Here is a 19,817-nt window from a genome sequence, read left to right as displayed (position 1 = left end):
TATTGTTTTGTCAATAAAAAACAAACAAAATACTCGGATCTCTTAATTAAACATTTTTTTTTTTTTATTCAACATTGGTCAACAAGAAAGGAAATGAATGAAAATCACGTCAGTATTTATAACTTACCACCACAACTTCCTTCTGGTTCACTTTCTGTTAATAAGGAAACAGCAGCCAGTGTCACCGGTTATAATCAACCATTGTTTTCGAAACCAGAAAGTTTGCCCCACTTAGGGTTAATGATACAGTGAGATTACAGGTGTAATTGACAGCACAGAGTCTGAAGTCAAGTGCACATTGAGCTCAGGATTCATAGTTTCATCATTTCCTGGGCGCTGCAGAAATGAGGTCACTCCACGCCTCAACATCATCATCGTGCTAAAACACACCCAGTGCCCTGTGTCAGGCAGCTCCGTCACCAGTACCCGTCTTCATTTAATCCACAGCAAACAAAATGCTTCTCTCCTGGCTTCGCTCTGCTCAGAAGTTCTCCTTGTTGAAGTAGAACTTGGTCTTCCGAGGATCCACGTCTGAGTATTTGGCACATTTCTTGTCCAGGATGGAAGCCAGAGCTGCAGGGCCACAGAGGAAAGTCCCCACCACGGACCTGAGGACGTCGGCCAGACAAACAGAGGGAGAGTTCAATCTCAGAGGCCAAACTTTCATTGGGGAAAATGTCATCAATAGCGGCGATGGAAACATTTAAGTTCAATTCTAAGTTTGATTTTATCCAAACTCATTCTTATATCCAAGATCATATTTGTGGCTCTCCATCTTTTGTGTTTACGAAAAAGCTGTTGTGACCCATCGTCATGTTTCTTCATAAGTCCCAACTTTTTACTTTAAGTTTTGGCAAATGTAAAATGTCCAAGTGAACCCACACCTCAAACACTCTCCTGCTGCCTTCTTCACATGTGAAAGACAAACTCTGGAAAATGTCAAGTTTTCCAGACATTTTCCAGAGTTCATGTTAGGAAATAACTTCAAGGACAATTAGCTGGCGTCAGTGCACAGAATAAAACCGAGACTGTCTACTTTTATTTCCTTTGAAGACATCATGTGGCTAACCTGAGATGAAGGTTAGCCAAGGGTCCCACCTCTATACAAAGCTTTGATACAGGGCAGGAAGGATCCAACATCGGACACTTAAACAACTCTATAACAATTTAAAAACTTATATAAATCTCTTACGTGGGGTTCTCTTTGCGGACTTGTTCGAACTCCTTGTCCCAGATGGGTCTGCCGTACTGAGTCTTCTGTTTGAGCCCGGTCACCACGTCTGTGTCCTCGTCGAAACGAACCTTTACGTGATTGGCCTGGGACGACGTGGAGAGAAGAATAAGAGTTCAATCTGAATTGAACTGACATCACTTATCTGGACTTTGCGGTTAAACTGAAGGGGGGGTGAATCCACCGACCCTGACATGCACCTGTTTCATCAGCATTTTTGAAATAATCCTGTCGCTTACTAGCAGAACTGACAATATGAAATTTGTTCAGATTTTTTAAGGAGAAGTTATGATTAAGGGTTTTCCAGCCATCCCATTCCTGTGGACACATTATATTAAGAATGCCGGAAGGGGATTTCCACCAAATTTCCACAAATGTTCACTTGGACTCAAGGATGATGTCATTAGCTTTTATAGGTCAGGTGTGTCATAGCTCAAAGCTGTGGAGCAACAATTGACCGTTGCACCTTACAGAATCTGGAATTGTGCAGGGATGTTGGACATTTAATTTATGGCCCCCAGGTTAAGAAGAATTCCTTCGGACTTGAGTAACGTGACGTGTGGTTCGTGAACTCACGGTGCTCTGGTCCCATCCGGTCAGAAAGAGCTTGTAGGTGAGGAACTGCCCCATCCCTCTCTCCTCCATCTCTCTCTCCAGCACCTGCAGCAGGTCGGCGAACCACTCGAAGGCGTGTGTCTCTCGGCACAGCCAGTAGAAGTAGATCTGAAAAGAGAAAGCATGACAGTTGAACAATGAGCCTCTTAGTAAAAAAAAAAAAGGGTTTTACGGAGCTGCTGGTGACTCGTCCTCCGACGTGGGCGTATGTTGACAGACACGCTTTGTACTAGAGACAATAACAGGCGAACGCTAGTCAGTCTCAGCCTTGTGTTGTTGTGAAATCGATGCTCAGGTGTAAATGTCAGTATCAGGTGACGCCACGAGGAAGTCTTTACCTTCCTGGTGCGCAGTTTAGGGTTGGAGTCCTTGAACTTGTACCAGATGGACTTGAGGATGGAGGCGAAGGGGGTGACTCCGATTCCGGCGCCGACCAGCATGCTGACCTCATAGGCGAAGACGTCCTCGCTGGCTGTGCCGAAGGGACCGTCCACAGCCATCCTGAGGACAGATGATGAAGGACATGATGAGATAACGGCGACGAGGAAACCATGAACGAGTCTTTGAAACACGAGGAAGTTGCAGGAAGGTAAACACAGTGAAGTGAAAAACAAGGCAGCAACTAGATGGTCGAGCATCGAGTATTAAAATGCATATACTGAACCACAATAGTAAATGTAGAAAACATTGATTCAAAAAGTCTTTTGCAGCATCTACCTTTTTTTTTTTTTTTTTTTTACTTTTGTTGGGGTGAAGATCCAGACAAAGGGGCAGATTTGTCTTTCTTCTTTAACATTCACAGATTGTCAAGGGAACAATTCCTGGATCTTGAAGGGAACAAATTCTATCTGTCTGTATAATCAGCAGCTATATTAAAACATTTCTATATTAATTGTGTATTTTTATTGGGACAGATCTGCAGAATTTCACTTTAATGCCACAAACAAACATGTACAGTCTGAGCTGGTTCACAGAGCTCATCCTTACACTGGCTTTTTATTAAACACAAGCTGTGATACAATCATCTCACCTCGAGGATCATTAAGTCGCTGCAGCTCGGGAGCTTTCGACCATATCGTGTACACATCCCTTCTTAACACCGATAACAAGTCTTTAAGTTCCCCGGAATACAGAAAAGAAAAATTCCATAACAATTTGGACTAAGTGTGACACTGATGTGATCTAAAGCCGCACAGAGGTGGTGCCACTTCACTGATCTTGTGTCGTCATGTGTTTTCTCAGCTGACATTTGCAGCGGTGGCTTGAAATGAAGAGACATTTTCACCGAAGGTGTAAATATCATTTTAACATTAAAAACATTAATGTCATTTCTGTGGATCATTATGCAAACTAATGAATCAACGTGATTTCAATTCAATCTGTGCAGGAGCCTGAAATAAACCGAGAGATGTAGATTGAGGAGAGTTTTATCTTTTACTAAATGTTTGTTTTAGTAGTTTCAAAAGGGGCATCGTGTTGAGAAGAATAATAAAGAACACAGAGCTGGTGGAGTCCCGAGTTCAATGTTGTTCATTTACGACATTTTTAAACGGGATTATCAAAACTGGAACGCTGTACAATGTCATGTCCAGTTAACAATGCATCAAAATAGAGATAAATCCACTTAATTAAAAAATGCATGTGTTTTCTTTTCACATTTGTTTGTGTCCTGTTTAAGAACAACAAGGCTTCAGAAAAGATCTCCTGTAATTCCCCAAAAAGGTTTCAAACTCTAGCTTTGTTGGTTTTAACTGTACTGTGTTAATGTGGCTTGCTCCTCGTGGGAACCCTGCAGGATCATAGTTTGAGCTTCTGTGGAATTATCTGATTTAAGATGATCTCAGATGAACTCAATAGATCCTTTTAGTGAATGTGTAAATCGTTCTCTCTTAAAAAAGTGCTCAAAAAGTACAGAGCTGCCTCCAAACATGATCCTAAGGTAAAGAGTATTGATTTCCAACCTCAGCGGCTGCTTAGTGAAGAGATGTTTCTTGTGGTTTGTACTCACTTTGGCCCCTGAGTTCCCTCTGGCAGCTTCTGCATGATGTCGATGAGCTTGTCGGTCCAGTCTCCGGCCGAGCGGATGTGCACGCTGAAGAAGTCCTCCTCGGGGGCGGAGGTCATGGTGAACGGGTGCCACTCCAGCTGAGAAATGGCCGGGCAGTTGAGGAAGACGTACTGACCCACCTCCATCTTGAAGCCGCTCTTCACCAGCTGCAGCTCCAGCACCTTGGACGGCCGCATCACGATCTGTGGAGCGGAAGGGAGCGGAGTTAGAGAACTCGAAGCTGCAGAGTCACCCAGCAAACCGGCAGGTGAGTCACGAATCGAACGCACCTTCCTGTACTCGACTCTCTGCATGTAGCGGATGAAACGCAGCAGACGTTCACATAGATACAGGATCATCGGACCAATCACCCACTTCCAGGTCTGAAAAAACAGACAGAAAAATGTGATTATATAACCGACCGTTATCATGTGAGGCTTTTCTTGTGCTGGCAGCTGAACTAGCTGAGTAAGTTACAAAAACACAAACCCCAGGGGCCCCTCCTGCAAACTGAGGGACAGGACACTCAGGAATCAGTCCCCATTCGTCACTGAGGTCCTTACAAAAGGTGACGTTGTGCGGCGGAGTTGTCGAGCTCTGGCTCCTCACGATGCGTCTGCGGAGGAGACGAAGGAGTAAGACCAGCTCGCAAAAACAACAACAACAACAACAGCTCTCAAAACCACGTCCCCCCCCCCCCCCCCCCCCTCCCTTACCCGGCTCCGTGAAAGACGAGACCGGCGAAGAAGATGATGAAGAGATGATGTGTGTACCAGAAGACCTCAAAGTAGCTGCGTCTGATGACCTCCATGGAGGAGGTGATGATGAGGATGAGGGCCAGCGTGATGATGACGCCCGTGAGGCCGGCGATGGTGGTGAAGACAAAGTAGGTCGGGATCTGCTGCGGATTCTGAGACACGAGAAGAAGAAGAAGATGAAGAGGGAGAAGAACGTGGACACGTGGACTTTTGTTTACATGATGAGGATGAAGACCAAGATTACTTAAAGACTACTGGACAGATTACCATGCAATTTAATGGAAGGAGGCAGTGTGGGTCAGGGGAGAACCAGTAACATTCTGGTGCGGATCCAGGAGTTTTTTTTATTTCTCTAACATTGCAAGGTAAGCTCTTATTCAATATCTTTGTTGATTTCTCAGAGAATAATTCATGGATCTAGACAAGAAAAGGATTCTGTAGGAAGCTTATATTTATCAATTTGGTGAAGCTTGATTACATTTAATGAGACTGTTGGGTCTTGTCGGAGATTTGTGCTCTGCTGAGTGCCATTAGAGTTCTTGTGTGGTTCACCAGTCAGATATTTTAATACCCAGACAACTGCATCAGCCACATTAACCGCCGGGATCTGGACTCAAGGTGGTCCACGAGTTTAATCCAGAATGAAATATCTTAACTATTGGATGAATTGGTACAAATAATTCTCAGACATACAGTGTTATCCTGATTGATTATTCCAGTTCCACCCTGAGGTTGAACAATTTTGTCAAAAGATAAATGACTTTCTAATTTAATTCTGCAAAAGGAAAAAAAATGCTATTTTCACTCCATTACAATTCTCTCATGGCTATTACAGCTTGGTTACAGCTTGTTTTTATTTACCATCCGTATGGGATAAATAAAGATTTTGTGATGTTAACATTTTTATACATGTGTTAAACTGTAAAAATGTCTTTATGCGAATATAAGAAATGAGAAAAGCAAGAAAATATGAGATTATAATTTAGATTTTCCACATTTGAGATTTGTTTGTATTTCATTGGGATAGTTTGACTATAATAAAGAGGATGAAACTTACCTCTGTGTTGCGGATCGGGTTCAGGTAGGTGGTGTTTCCTGTGTCGTCCAGGTTGGACAGAGCAGTGCTGAGTTTGTCGTAAATACCTTGTCGGCTGCTGGTGAACCACTCCACGTTCAACAAATGTGCAATCACATGAACAGCTGGAGGAGCACAAGGGAGGACACGCGTTACATGGTCGGTCATTTGCACAGAGGCCATTTTTGAATGAAAGTCATATGAAATTGAAAAATAAAAATCCCTAGCCTTGTACTTTAAGTGTTTTCCCAGATAAAAATGTGCAGTTGCAGAACTCAAGGTCCAGATTTCCTCTTACTTTTGGCAAGAAATAAGCTGGAATTCACTTAAATACAACCTGGGTCAATATTTATTTAAGGTTCCACATTATGCAAGGGTGGAATCACGGATGTCAGAGCAACCATTTAAAATGTTCCCTATCAGGATTACAAACAGATTCATGTCTAATAATCTAATAATAGTCATAACTCATCAACATGAGCGCCATCTCAAACAAAACTTTTATTTTATCTTTTCCAATTTCCTCCTCAGATTTGATGTTAACACTATTAAACTATCATGTACTGTATGGTGTTCCTCAGGGAACGAGTCTGGTGTCACTTTTGGTTTGGCCGTACTGTATTTCCTTCCCGTAATCCTTGCCTACTTTATAGTTTTATTTTCAATGTTATGCAGGTGAATCACAGTTTTACATCTGTGTGAAGTTTCACATTTCCTGGTGTCCCTTTTTATAGCAGTTCGTGTTTAGAGCAGCTTGTCACATTTTTGTTTTTGAATCACCTTTTTTTAAATCTCCAGAAGCAGTTTTACCTGATTTTATCATCTTATTTCTTGACTATTACAAAAGTCCAACAACCTTTTTTGTGTCATAAGTAACACACTTTGAAACAACAACAAATTGTTCTCAACTCAGCTGCTCGGCTTCCAGCTGAATTCACATCACACTTTTTTTTGACCTCTCTAAAGTGGCTCATTATCTGTTTCAGGATTTTAAGATCACATCTAAGGCCTTTATGACCATTTTAACTCAAGGTCCTCGGCCTGAGGTATCTCTCACTGAGACCAGGTTGTAGACCAGAGGGGACACTTTGCACTCAGGGACCTGAAGCTGTGGAATGAGCTGCCCGAGGAAACCAAGCTGGTGTGAGCCAGTGTCATATTTTCAACTAAGAATTTCTGTTTACCAGAGCTGTTCATCTATTTCAAGTTTGTTTTTCTTAGTCAAGCACTTTGGTGGTGTGTTTGAAAAGTTTCATATTAATAGTTATTATTATTATTTGGCTAAATCTCACCATGAGCCTATTTGACATTTTTACCGGGTTTTTCCCCCCTTAGCGTGGGTAGGAGAATGCGGAAAGAAAAGGTCAATATGTGCTACATCTCAAACAATAAACATGGTCTCACCTGTCATCAGTGCTATCATGTACGCCACCAGCTTGTGGAAACTGATGTTCTTGTCCAGTTGCTTCCTCATTGTTCTGCCGCAGCACTGATGAGATAAAAGAAGTGAGGAAAGTGGAAAGTCAGACATTGAGCAAGGAACACCAAAACCCACCGACACAGTGTCCAACACAAAGGTGGTTCTTATGAGAAGTGAGGTGACTCAACTAGGAGGGGATTTTACAGTCGTATACTGTTAACTGGTTATTAATTAAGCTGATTCTCTTGTGCTGAAATATCACAGAATAGCTCTTAAAGCCTCCCACACTGAGATTGCATGTAAATGACAGTAGCGTCTAATATTGAAAAATAAAATATATAGTAACATTCAAATGAACCTAACCCTATTCAAACATTAGAATGTAACATGGCTATAAAATGTATAAATACAACAGAAAGACAGGGAGTGTCACTGTGGAATCATCACAGATGGGTTTCAGGCACAGCAGTCAAACTAGTTTGTGGGTCAAATTTACTAATCAGGGCTTCGCTCTATGGTTTGATATATTAATACATGATGTTACCATGAAGGAGCCGCGGAGCAGAGACAGCAGGTTCCTGCACACCGGCAGCAGGATCAGCGTGCAGTTAAAGTTGAGCACGGCTGCAGGAGCTCTGGCCCAGGCCAAGGCGGACTGAAAGAAATCACACATATGATCCATAAATCAAGTAAGATTGTGGTCTCACACTATTTTTGTTTGTCTCTCAGAATTCTTATTTGTTCCACCAAAGAGCGATATACACCTAGTTTAATTTAAATAAACCTGAAAGGCAACAGGATTGAATTTTTAAGAAGAAAAACAGATACTAGAGAAAAATGCAGAGGATGGAGAAATCCAGAACTTTTCCAAATGATCATCATGACCCTCCAGAATTAAATTATTATTTAAAACTGGTTTCTAACAATTGAAATATACAGCACAACAGCATCTATAAATCATATATCATAACTTCTCTGCGGAACACTAAGTTGTATTACTTTAAGGGCATTTTCCTGATACTTCAATATCTGTAGAAAGCAGGACTTGTAATATTGCTTTATTGAATTGGCACTTTTGCTTCAGTAAAGCCTCTGAGCACACAACGAACCACATCTGACCCAGCTCCTCTGGAGGCCGAGCTGCGGGTTTTCCCCCGGACTCACCCCTAACAGGTGCCGCGTGTAGTAGAACTCATCCCCCAAATCATAGAAGAAGTAGAACCAGAGGAACAGGAAGATGTTGATGGCCATCCAGACCACCTGCACACACAAACAACAACACAACATCAACACAGACTCCCACAAGGGGGAGGGCATGCTAATCCTACATCAAGAAGATTTGGCACTGACGCTCACAGATTATTTGGACACTTGGCGTTTTTCCCCCCGAGCTGTGCGTAAAGATACAACTGTGCGTAAAGAAGGACTGTGGGTAAATTCTCGCTACTGCTTCAAACATGGAGACTCCTGACGCGTGAGTGCAGAGAACTCACCATTATGAAGGAGGTGAGACCATGGTTGATGATGCAGTTCGCCATGATGCGCAAGTTGTGTTTACCAGCAGCCTCGTCGCCGCATCTTCCACCTGCCTGTGCGTGTTTTCTTATTTTAACCCCTCGTGTCGGGACTCCGCCCCCGTGCACAGGTGACGTGGGAGGCGGAGCAACACGATCATCGAGGAGCTGAAGAGCCACATTCCTTCCTCCTGGAGCTGCAGGCTCTGCAAACACGCGTCTCGGCTGCAGGAATGAGGAAGTGGGTGTCACATCCCCACTCCTATTCCCGGTAATGCAATTATCATTAATCTTACGGAATATATCAGTGCAATCGTGTTGTACTCGCACAATAAGGAAACACAATAAGGCTTTAGACATTTCATTTTATTTTAGTTTCAAGTAACACAGGAGTAGTCATATCACCAACGAACATGTGACAAAACATACAAATTCAGCAAAAAAGTGAAATCGCTTCAGTAGAGGAGAAGCAGCTCATTCAGTGTCACTCTTCTTAAGGCCTCATCTATGTAACTTTCATATTCCCTTTAGACAGAATATTTTTACAATGACCCGTCGATTCTTTTTTTTAAATAAAACCTTAAAACCAGACCAGAAACAATGAACAACACAAGGCATTCATCGCAGCAGGTTTATGCAGTTGTCGGGCATGAGGAAGAAAATGATTGTTGTAACCTTTCCGGCTTTTTGTTTGTAGTGCACAAGCAGCCGTGGGCGAGGAGGAGACTGGAGGCAAAGTGGGGCTCGTGCCCGTCCCTCTCTTCGGGCACTGCGATCACACTTGGCACGTTTCCCTACACACCTGGCTCGGGCCTGGACCTGACACGCTGCTGCTCTCTCAAGGCAGCCTTTGTGCATTGCTGCTTATATCAACACATTACATTCTTTGGTAAACCGGGGCCTTAGTGGGGCCCTAAAGTGAATGTAATCATTCTTAATAAAGACATCAGGCATCGAACTCAATCCCCGCACAGAGAACCATGCGTGACTGGGGGAAGTTTTTGTTTTTGCACTTAAAAGAATAAAAAAGGCAAAAGTTTGTTCTCTCCGACACCTCATTTACTCAAAGACACAAACTCATTCTGGTTTTTGTGGGAGACTACTCGAGGTCTTGTTCGGGGATATAGACCCTGCAGCGCCGCCTTCATGCCGTGCTATTCCCAGAATGCATTTCTACATTAGAGAGGTTGAGTTCTGTACATGTGATTCAGCAGAAAGCCCCTCTCAGGCTGCTTCCATCATGTCGTCAACAATCCCAGCATCCCGCTGCCCGACCAGGTGCTCCAGCGGCCCCTCCGAAACCAGCACCATGGTGGCAGCGGTGGAGTAAGAGGACGGCATCCTCCCCGTCTCCCTGCCGCTCCCCGAACGGCAGCAGATCCAGTGCAGCCCGTCATGGATGTTGTGCTTGAAGAGGCGCCTGCAGGGGTGGCAGAACTGATAGAAGATCAGCATGAAGAGCACGGCCATGCTGTAGCAGACCAGCAGCTGGACGCACAGCAGCGGGGCGCACACGTACTCGTAGAAGTCCGACTTGAAGAAGTACCAGAGCGCGACGAGGAGGAAGTTCTCGAGAAAGCGTCCGAAGTAGTACATGGCCAGCCGCTCCCAGTGCTGCTTCCTCTCGATGAGCTCTCGATGGGAGAGGTCCAGCTGCACCGCCGACCAGCAGAAGATGTTGATGCAGGCGTAGAGCAGCGTGAACATGCACAGCACCACGGTGGTGCCCAGCTTAGAGAAGTTCTTCTCCACGTTCTCGGTCAGCGAGCCCTTCTTGGCCCAGAACTCCCCCCAGGGCAGGAAGAAGAAGAACAGCAGGTTGGCCCCGACCACGAGGATCACCCAGTGTGTGAGCGCCGAGCTGAAGAGAACCAGGGCGGTGATCCGGACAGCGATCTCCAGGCCTCTCCACACGATCATGCACAGGTAGGCCAGGGGACGCAGCTGCACCTTGTAGTCGTCGTACCGGATCTGGATGGCCAGCACGCTGCAGACGAGGGCCCCGTACGTGATGGAGATGAGGGTGATGATCATCAGGGCCACTGTGAACAGACACGGACATCACCTGTTAACCCTTCAATAGCAATAACAGAAGCACATTCAACAATATGTCAATGAATGAAATCTCTGCTAAAGAGTGAATGCAGGGATTAGTGACCACAAAAAAGGTCAGAGGGCTCAGGTTGTTCTAAAGTAAGAATACTCATAACGTAAAGAATAAACTGCTCAAAATTAAATTCAAGGCAATCAAATGTTAAACCTCGAAACAGAAAAGCAATTATGAAAAAATCCAGGAGATCAGAAACGTCCCCTTTCATGCATTTTGAGAGAGGCTTACAAAAGTGTGCCGAGGCTCAGGAGGTAAAGGGGGTTGTCCACTATAAAGAGGGTCGGTGGTTCAATACCCAGCCCCTCCAGCCTGCATGCTGAAGAGTCCTTGCACAAATTACTGAACCCTAAGTTGCCCCTGGACAGTGTATAAATGGTGGGTGATAGAAAAAGCGTATAGTGCCACTGTGTCGATGGGTGATTACACTGCAAAGCGCTTTGGAGTAGTAATTCAAGTTAAAGTGAAAGAGTCCATTTACCATATTGTGTCTCAGTTTACTATGATGCATCTGTCTCTACTTTATTATCTGATCAACAAAAAGCCACTGCAGACCCCGGCTTCCTAAGAGCTGCGCACAGAGATCCATAAAATAATTAGAGGTAACCTTATTATGAGGTTATATGAGGTCATTCAAAAATATTCCACCTTAACTGCATCACGTACACTGTGTAACTAGCTGTGAAGTTACTTGTTATTTGTGCAGTTCTCATTTAGAAGTGCTGATTCGCCTGTTGACCTCACAGAATATTAAGCTTTAAGCCGTTTTGGAGGCTTTTCCACCGTAACAGTGGAACAGTGGCACTTCAGCCCCTCAGTCGTCCTTACATCTCGTGGGGAGGAAGTATTTCTCCTGGATGCTGGCGTACAGCTGCAGGGTCAGCTGAGGCGTGGAGCCCAGGAAGGCCTGGATGACGGCGGTGCGTTTGAAGGCGTTCCGGTGAGCGGCCAGGTTGCGTTCCGATTGGCCGATCTCCCACTCGATGGGCATCCGCTGGCCCTTCTTCAGACTGATCTTCCTGGAAATGGTGACGTAGGGCTCCTCCTGCTTACCCGCCTTGAAGTAGACCAGGAGAGCCTCAAAACACCTGAGGGCGAGAGAGAGGAGTAACGTTTAAGCACCAACAGGGGGCAGTACAACGCCATGTTTCAGTTAACGGCACAGAGCACTGGATGGGAGGATGTAGGGATGTTATCATCATTGGGAGGAAGTGAATAAATAATGTTTTTAATTACCTCTACAACAAATCTGTTTGTGCGACTGTGAATAATGTGAGAGCAGTAAAGTTTACAGAACAATTCCTTTTTATTATTCTTATGCTCTTGTGTTTTACTGTTTCTTATTAGATGCCTTCATCTCCCTCGGGATCGATAACGTATCTCCACCTAGAACAAAGCTAAAGATCGGGATGAACACATCAGCAGTTTGGTTTCTCAGCTTGTTTTCAGTCTAAAAACATGATATTTCTCAATTAGTACATTTCTCATGAACACAATGTTTAAGTTGGAAAAGTGGCGTAAGAAATCCAGCCCCCCCCCCCCCCCCCCACACACACACTGTTCTCTGTGAATCTCAGCAAAGCAAACACGAGCTGGGAAATGAGGCTCCAGCAGAGGGCATTGAGAAGAAAGAAACCCCTGTTCCCTCAGGCCTGCAGAGTGGATGAAGTGAAAAAAATCACTGGGTGTGGCTCTCCTAACATTTGAAAGGTAAATGAGGTGAGCGCTCACACGGAGGTTAAACATGTTTTTCCTCCACAGCTGAGTAGAGAGAGTCAGTTTAAGAGGGACAAAGAAGAAAGAGACGGAATCCTAAAGAAGTATAGGATCTATGGAGTTATTTCTACAGTTTGAACTTAAATTCTAAATTCACGCCCCCATTCCCAAGGAGCAACGAGGGAAAATACCTAAACTGGAAGTGCAAGCATTTCACCTGCCAACGACAACACGGCAGCGTCCTAATCCCTTCGTAATACAAGTCCTGCACATCTGCATTCAACACACACACACTCCCAGTCCTCCGAGGATTCCCACTGCTGCACAACATCTCACATCACCGTGCTAGAATGTCTTTTTCCTTTTACCCCACAATCTCCAACTTTGGTCCCACATTAATCTGCTTCTCCGTGTGATGTCCTGAACCCTGTGGAGCCAGTGCTCAGACATCCCCCCACCCCCCCCCCCCCTTTGCTGCTTCAGCTGCTACTCACTGCTCTTTTTACTCCCAGTGCACAAACACAGCACGGTGCCAAGCTTCCTCACCCTGAGACTGCAAATCTTCTTGTATTGTAAGCAGGGGCTTAATCGCTACACAAACTTATTCTCTGTCCCAGGCTGATAACAGCCGGATGAGAGTAGTTTCACTGGGCTGTGTTTATAACAGAGAGAAGGAGAAAGATCACAAAACCCTGATATGCTCACATCTTTCCCTGGATATGTGGCTGCATAACAGCCTGAGGTGGAAATACCAGGGTGCAGGCCTTGAGCATTTTTCTGAGAGGCAGACTGAGTTTCACTTAGTGGAAGAAAAAAGAGAACAGCGTGACTTGATGAATGCATTAGCTCAACAGAATCAATACGCTCGCTTCCAAGGCAGCATCCTATGGATTTATAAGAAGGGAACACGTCTGCTGCTGTTCTGCATTTTGCCGTTTAAACCTGCAGCCTGTTTCCTCTGACTGTGTCACGTGGACAAAGAGGAACTGAGACAACAGAGATGCTGAGATTCTCTGAGTCGAGGGCAGCATTCAGGAAAATTATTTTGACAGCTCTTCAGCAAGATCATCCTGTCTTGGTCACCTGGGTCTAAACCTCATCAGAGAACTCAGTGACAAAGCCTCGACAGACAGTGGAGACGCAAAACAAGACACTGCGCATGTCGAGACTGGTTCGAGCTGAGCAGAGTAATTATATGGTTTCTGTCCCTGCTTGAGGAAGCATGATGTTACACTTAAAGCAGTCAAGTCAAGACAAGGTCCACCTCGTGGCACACCCCCCCAACACACACCTTGAGTTTTCACAATGTCTGCAGGTCACATTATTACAATTGTAATCTTTAGAACCCATTTCAAGATTCGTTTGCTGACTGTTCAGGCTTGTTCCTCAACCTGAGGTTTTGTACTTCGGCTCCAATGTGTGATCCTCAATTTTTTTTAAATTATTTCCTACTGTTTGCCTTCATTTTTCATTTAGTAACTTGTTAAACATGTCTACGTGCAGTTGTCTCCAAAAAGTGTGACTCAAGATTCCGCTTCTCGATGTCAGATGAGGGTTTGACAAGATCAGCAATAACACCATCACTAAGCCACCAAGGAAAACTCCCATCTGAGCCAAAGAGGAGCAGAGGTGACTTGTTTACAGCAGAGCAGCATCGAAAAGAAGAAGAGGAAAAGAGGAAGAGAAGGGAATAAAATGGGAGAACAGAATGAAATGTACTGTAAACACAGTCTGGGAAACATGGAGTCTCTTCTTTCAGTTTCCATGTAAGTCCACAGTGACATATTGACATAAATACACATTCCTTTTTCCTCTTCCTCAAGTTGGAGTTGAACGAGTCTGAGGAGACGACACTCTCGGTAAAAGGCCTCGAGCTTGTTTGTGACTTTCAGGAAGACTGTACTTTCAGATCTGGTTGAACTAGAAAACATTCAGTACATGCTGGAGTTCTTTAGTCATTTATAATTAACTCACTATATATTCATATTTTCTTTTCTCCTTCTTTGTCGTCTTTGTCTCTTATTTTGTCACTCTCTCTGTTTTGTCTTGGGTTTTTCTTGTGTTGTTGCTCTTAGTGTATTATTCTACGTCTGTTCAATCACTTGCAAGTGCCGTTATTTTTACTGATGTCAGTTGTACTGCAAGCTTACATTAAGAAAATCTTCCAGCCTCAGAGACGTTACGGATCAGTCGAACTCACGATAACATATCATTGTCCTGGCTGATTTAAGCCTCTGGCACTAGCAAAGCATTCTTAAGGTGTGTAGAGACGTGTGCAGGATCCAACACCAGCGCTCACGTCTCACACACGCAGCTGCTTCTGGTTTTGGACGCTCATATTTTTCAGCTGGACCTGAATCCTTGATATTTGAGTTTGTTCAGGCTCCTTCAGCAACTGAGACTAAAAGTTCTGGTTGAAATCTTTAAATCAGCTCTTGGTTATAAAAAAATCTGGATTTCCACAAAGCAGCAGGTTGGAAACTGGTTAGAAGCGACTGTTAGTCTCATTGGCTGGAGTTTCACTGTTTCCTATTGGTTTGACAGCAGAAACAGAAAAACATGTAAATGAGAGCAACAGATTAAGGCCTGAAGCCAGATGATATAAGACTGAGTGCAAATATGAAGCAATGATTTAATCGATATGCTAACTGGTGCTTTGTCAACCACTTCTTAAACAGGTTTTACCTACTTTCCACCGGAGGCGGCTGTCTACACGTTTCCAACTAAATCCTCCGTTCTAACCTTGTTACTCTTAAATGTTGTGTTTTAAAACATCTTTAGTTTGACAAGCACTGGCCCTGTATCTCTGTATCATCTGACCAGATATAACTCTTATAGATTGACAATAAATCTACCACTAGTGTTGTTCATCAAGTTCCTCATACTCAAAGTCTGACATAAATACAAATATATTCTAGAAAGAGCAGAAGGCTTCATACTTGAGGTTGAAATTGACCCCGGCCGGCACACTGGTTTATCTGGTGAATGACTTTCCACTGGTTGGAGGGAGGGGTCATGGGCGAAGAATGAACCCATTAAATGTCATGTTGATCCAGGGTGGACCCAGTTTGTTCTTTAGCGGTTACCATTGTGAGGGAAGACTGTTATGTTTTTTCATTTTCACAGATTTTGAAAAGCTTATCAGTCATTTTATTTAAAAGGACTGATATCTATGAGTATGTGCGAATTAAAAAAAACAAAACATGGATCTACCAGAGACTGTTTGGTGGGAGGCTGCACTCTACTGAGTTTCTAATGTGTTAATTTCTAATGTTCCAGGGCTAAATCCCCCTAATACCCTGACCTTGGTCCAGATATAGCAGGAGCTGAAGATGTGTAGAGCATCTGACAGGAGAGTAAATACTCTGAATGTGCTGAAAAAAGCAGGAATTGCACCGACACAGCCACACACACACGTTTCGATACTTGACACAACAAAAACTCAGATCAAAACTGCAGCTCAGCAATAAGAAAGGGGACTTCCTGCCCTGTTGAGAGGAATCACAAAGAGCTGTTGTGTTTCTTCTGTAGCACTCAGGAAGCTTATCTACATCTTTATTTCTACGGCTGATAGCAGCTGTTAAATATTTTCAACTGGTATATTTTAAGATGCACTGACAAGAGTTATTCATATGCCTTTTAGCAACACTTTGTCCTGCACAGTATTTTTCCTGTGGCAATTAAACTGCAACTGAAGACATATAAGCCCTATAAAAGAACACACCCTTCAGGTCGCTCGGTTATTGGCTCAGTGAAATCAGAGCAGCACCTCTGGGCGTACTGTTGACGAATCGAAGTTCAGAGAGAAGGAGTCAGGTCCTCGCCTACGTCCTCCTACGTGAGTCACGGTTCGCCAAACCGGTCTCTCAGCTGAGATCACGTGAAGCCGGGGGTGTTCACACAAACACCCTCCTGAGACACAACGTAAACTTCTTCTTTAAACAAACACCTATTGCGACTTTTCCCACACATTTACCGATTGCATCGCATTTGTGTTTCGACAATGTTGCCTTTCAGACAATATCAATAACCTCTGTTTGACCCCACTCCCCCTGATCCACTCCGGCCTGACCGGCCTGCAGCAGCCAAGGCCTTCGGGTGCCATTATCCTCCGATGAGGTCATACAACTGAGTGGTGCACAAGCTATAAATATGAAGGATGTGTTTACTAGGACGGACGCCAGCTCTTCAGTGTCATTTGACGGACTGATTGTGAGTCTCGACTGCAAGGAGCTCCGCTGTGATCAAGACGACGTTACCACATCATCGGGGAAACTTCAAATTAAAAGAGGAATATTACAGGGACGGCTGCCTGCTCTGAAGTCGATCCATATCTCGACGCTTGTGATGTGTGGGAGGCTGTGACGTTCAGTATCCCTCCTGTTCTACACAGTCGACAAGACTACCATCTGGACTGTGATTGAGCTCAGATGCAGTGTTCATTTAGAGCAAGAACATTTGTTCAACCAAAGATATGTTGGAAAATTACAGAAAGATAAAAAGCCATCCCCATCAGCTTTGGCTCTGCAAAGCTGATGGTGAGATGAGATCTAAGACAATATCAGCAATAAATCAGTAAACATACAGTGTAAACATAAGGAAATATAAGTATTATATACAAAGTGAGTAACAAGGATTAGTGGTGATTACTACTGAAGCATCATGTTACCACCATCTAATGCTCTTAGCTGAGATGGTCAGTTTGTATCCCATTAACTGTGCGACACTGTAAACTGAAAGTTCCATAGAGACAAAGATACAATCTGAGGAAGGGCTGCAACTGAGGATTGTTTTCATTCAAAATGAATCCCACAGTTATTCTCTCATTTTCCTACTTTGTCTCCAACACATCAGCGAATAGTCAAGTGATGCAGATTTCTGAGAATTCAAGGTGACGCCCTGAAATTCCCCAAATCCAAAGATATCCATCAGTGTGGTTTGCTGCCCTAAACAACGTTTGATAATTTAGTTTGAAAAATGACAACAGTTTCCAACAAAGTTGCAGGCTCATTTATTAATCATCTGATTGTTGCAGCACTACTATCCCCCATATTGATGAAATGCTGCTGTATCATAATCAAAATTCAGAGTTAACTGTGGCTCTTTAATCCACTCAGCCCAGACGGCCAAGTTTGTAGCCCATTAGCCGTCCTGCGCTGTGAATGGAAAATGGAAACAGCAGCTCCGGTAAGTGGGATTGAAAAGCACAGATGCATCAGTGAGATACAGTGCAGGAGTAATAAACATTTATAAGGAAAATTCAAGTCAGTCAGTAGGGACTAATACTTAGATAAGTTTGGAGATACTTGGACTGAAGTTGTTTTTAGATGATTTTAGAGCTACTTTTATTAAGAAAAAGAAAAAGAAAAATTCTTATGTATTGGTATCGGCTGAGATAAGATTAACTTAGTACTGAAAATCAAACCAACCTTCACTAACTGCAATATTAATGTGAGGGAAACATGAATAGGCCTAATTCCTATCTTATTGTTTGATATACTGTGAATCAGGTGGGGATCACTGATCTGAGACTTATATAAAACATCTGTGTGATACCGACTCTGTTCAACGGATTTATTTGAGGAAGCATCCACCTAAAAAGCATTTGTGAAATACTGCATGTGGTTTTGCATGATGAGTGCTTTTGTTATTCTTATTTTAAGTATATGTTGGTGCAGATACTTGTATTGTACGTGCACATGAATTTTCACTTCAGTAAAACCGGGAATGCAGGACATGCAGCAGAGCTCTGGTATTTGTTAAGTAACCGTTCTTCTCACCGCCTTGATTCGAATGTATAAACTGCTGCGTGAAATGTAAACACACTGTGGGAGAACACAATCTGAGGAAATGACTCTGATCATTTAAAGGTCCAGTATGTGGAATCTAGCGGTGAAGTGTCATGTTGCAGCTGAAGACCCCTCACCTCTGCCTCTCCTTCCAATATTCATACGCACCAGTGAAAACATCAATCATATTATTTTATATTCAAATTCTGCCAATAGATCCATTTCACCTAAATCTGAACACACTGGACATTTAACATGCAAAACACGAGCGTGTGTTTGTGTCGCACCCACCCGACCCCCCACGCACCTGATGACCGGCCCGAGCAGCAGCAGGTGCAGGAAGAGGACCAGAGGCCGGTCCCGACCCAGGTCCCTGTGGATGAAGGTGAGGGTGAGCTGGATGAGCACGGCGGGCAGCAGCATGAACACGATGGTGAAGCTCATCCAGGCCACGTCGTGGGACTTGCGGTACACGCTGCACAGCCAGGCGGCCGAGATGAACTCGGCGCAGTAGAGGAGGGTGGCCAGCACCACGCTGAACGGAGGCCGGACCCGGCTGTGGTTGACCACCAGGATGACCCCGTTCCCCGTCATCGAGGAGCCGTCCTGCTGCTCCAGGTCCGAGATCTCCTGCTCCTGCTGCTGCTCCACGGACACCTCGCACATGATGTTATTGTTTGTAACTCTGGTTTCTGCGCGGAGAGAAAAGTTTGGACGTCGTCGTTACCGTGTCCCGATCCGAAAAACCCCACTTTTAGCGTTTGTTCCCTGCGCTGCGTCGTTTCACCGCAACTTCCCACCGAGTGGATCACGGCTGGTTTATCGTCGAATTCATCTCCACCGTTCGGCTGTGTCACTGCTCCTCTGCAGACTCTCCCTCTCGCCCCCGCGGCCACTTGTTGTGTGACACCAGCCGCTGTGGCCCCGGTTAAGCCCGGAGGAATCCGCCGCACGGACCCCGGCGCCGCTGCTGCACAGGGAGCCGGATCGGGAAAGTTCAGCCTCGTTCACGGAGTCAAGTCAGGACACAAACAAACCATCGTCCTGACCGTCATCGATTGGGCTGAGCTGGAGTTTGAATACGCGCGTTGTTACGTGTTTAAAAAAAAGAGCGAGGCTTGGTCTGGCTGTAGCGGCTGGTGGGTGGTGGCTGTGCGGGGTTAGGGTGCCTCCGTGTCGGCAGTAAGGACACAAACCATGGCAGCTCCAGCTCGTAGAGGCACTTCCGGTGTCAACAGAAATTGCCTAACACGGTGTGTCAACAAAGTCAACACAGGCAGCTGCCTCCAGACATCAGTGGAAGTTTCTGCCTGTGTTGTTACACTGTGGGCTGGGAGAAACTCAAGCTGTTTGTGGTTTATTCATTAATATGTATATACTGGATTATGAAAGTTTATTAGAGAGTTTGTTAGCTCTGGGGTTGGATTTCAAATGAATCAAGAAAAGTTGATCATGCATATGGATCTGATAGATGTGGAGCTTTTCTTGATTAATTTGAAATCCGACTGGTTTATGAAAGTGTATTAGATAGTTTTTTAGTTTGAT

General features: G+C 44.4%; 2 protein-coding genes across 2 annotated transcripts; both read right to left on the bottom strand.

Moving 5' to 3' along the window:
- Positions 1 to 40: 40 nt before the first annotated feature.
- nox1 (NADPH oxidase 1) lies at positions 41 to 8,756 on the bottom strand. Its single transcript, XM_053429101.1, has 13 exons — positions 8,640 to 8,756; positions 8,311 to 8,406; positions 7,691 to 7,801; positions 7,131 to 7,215; positions 5,709 to 5,851; positions 4,610 to 4,803; positions 4,383 to 4,509; positions 4,184 to 4,276; positions 3,855 to 4,096; positions 2,185 to 2,347; positions 1,808 to 1,954; positions 1,193 to 1,317; positions 41 to 608 (listed from the first exon to the last, which is right to left on the bottom strand). Exons 1-13 carry the CDS (start codon positions 8,682 to 8,684, stop codon positions 482 to 484), a joined length of 1,698 nt encoding a protein of 565 aa, XP_053285076.1. The 5' UTR covers positions 8,685 to 8,756; the 3' UTR covers positions 41 to 481.
- A 249-nt stretch (positions 8,757 to 9,005) lies between these two features.
- xkrx (XK related X-linked) lies at positions 9,006 to 19,547 on the bottom strand. The gene is made up of 3 exons (XM_053429102.1): positions 18,580 to 19,547; positions 11,596 to 11,855; positions 9,006 to 10,702 (listed from the first exon to the last, which is right to left on the bottom strand). The coding sequence occupies exons 1-3, from the start codon at positions 18,936 to 18,938 to the stop codon at positions 9,885 to 9,887; spliced, it is 1,437 nt and encodes a 478-aa protein (XP_053285077.1). The 5' UTR covers positions 18,939 to 19,547; the 3' UTR covers positions 9,006 to 9,884.
- Between the last annotated feature and the right edge of the window lie 270 nt (positions 19,548 to 19,817).

The sequence above is a fragment of the Pleuronectes platessa genome, chromosome 8 (assembly GCF_947347685.1).
Source record: "Pleuronectes platessa chromosome 8, fPlePla1.1, whole genome shotgun sequence".
In the NCBI taxonomy this organism is placed as follows: domain Eukaryota; kingdom Metazoa; phylum Chordata; class Actinopteri; order Pleuronectiformes; family Pleuronectidae; genus Pleuronectes; species Pleuronectes platessa.
This window is presented reverse-complemented; position numbering and strand designations above follow the sequence as displayed.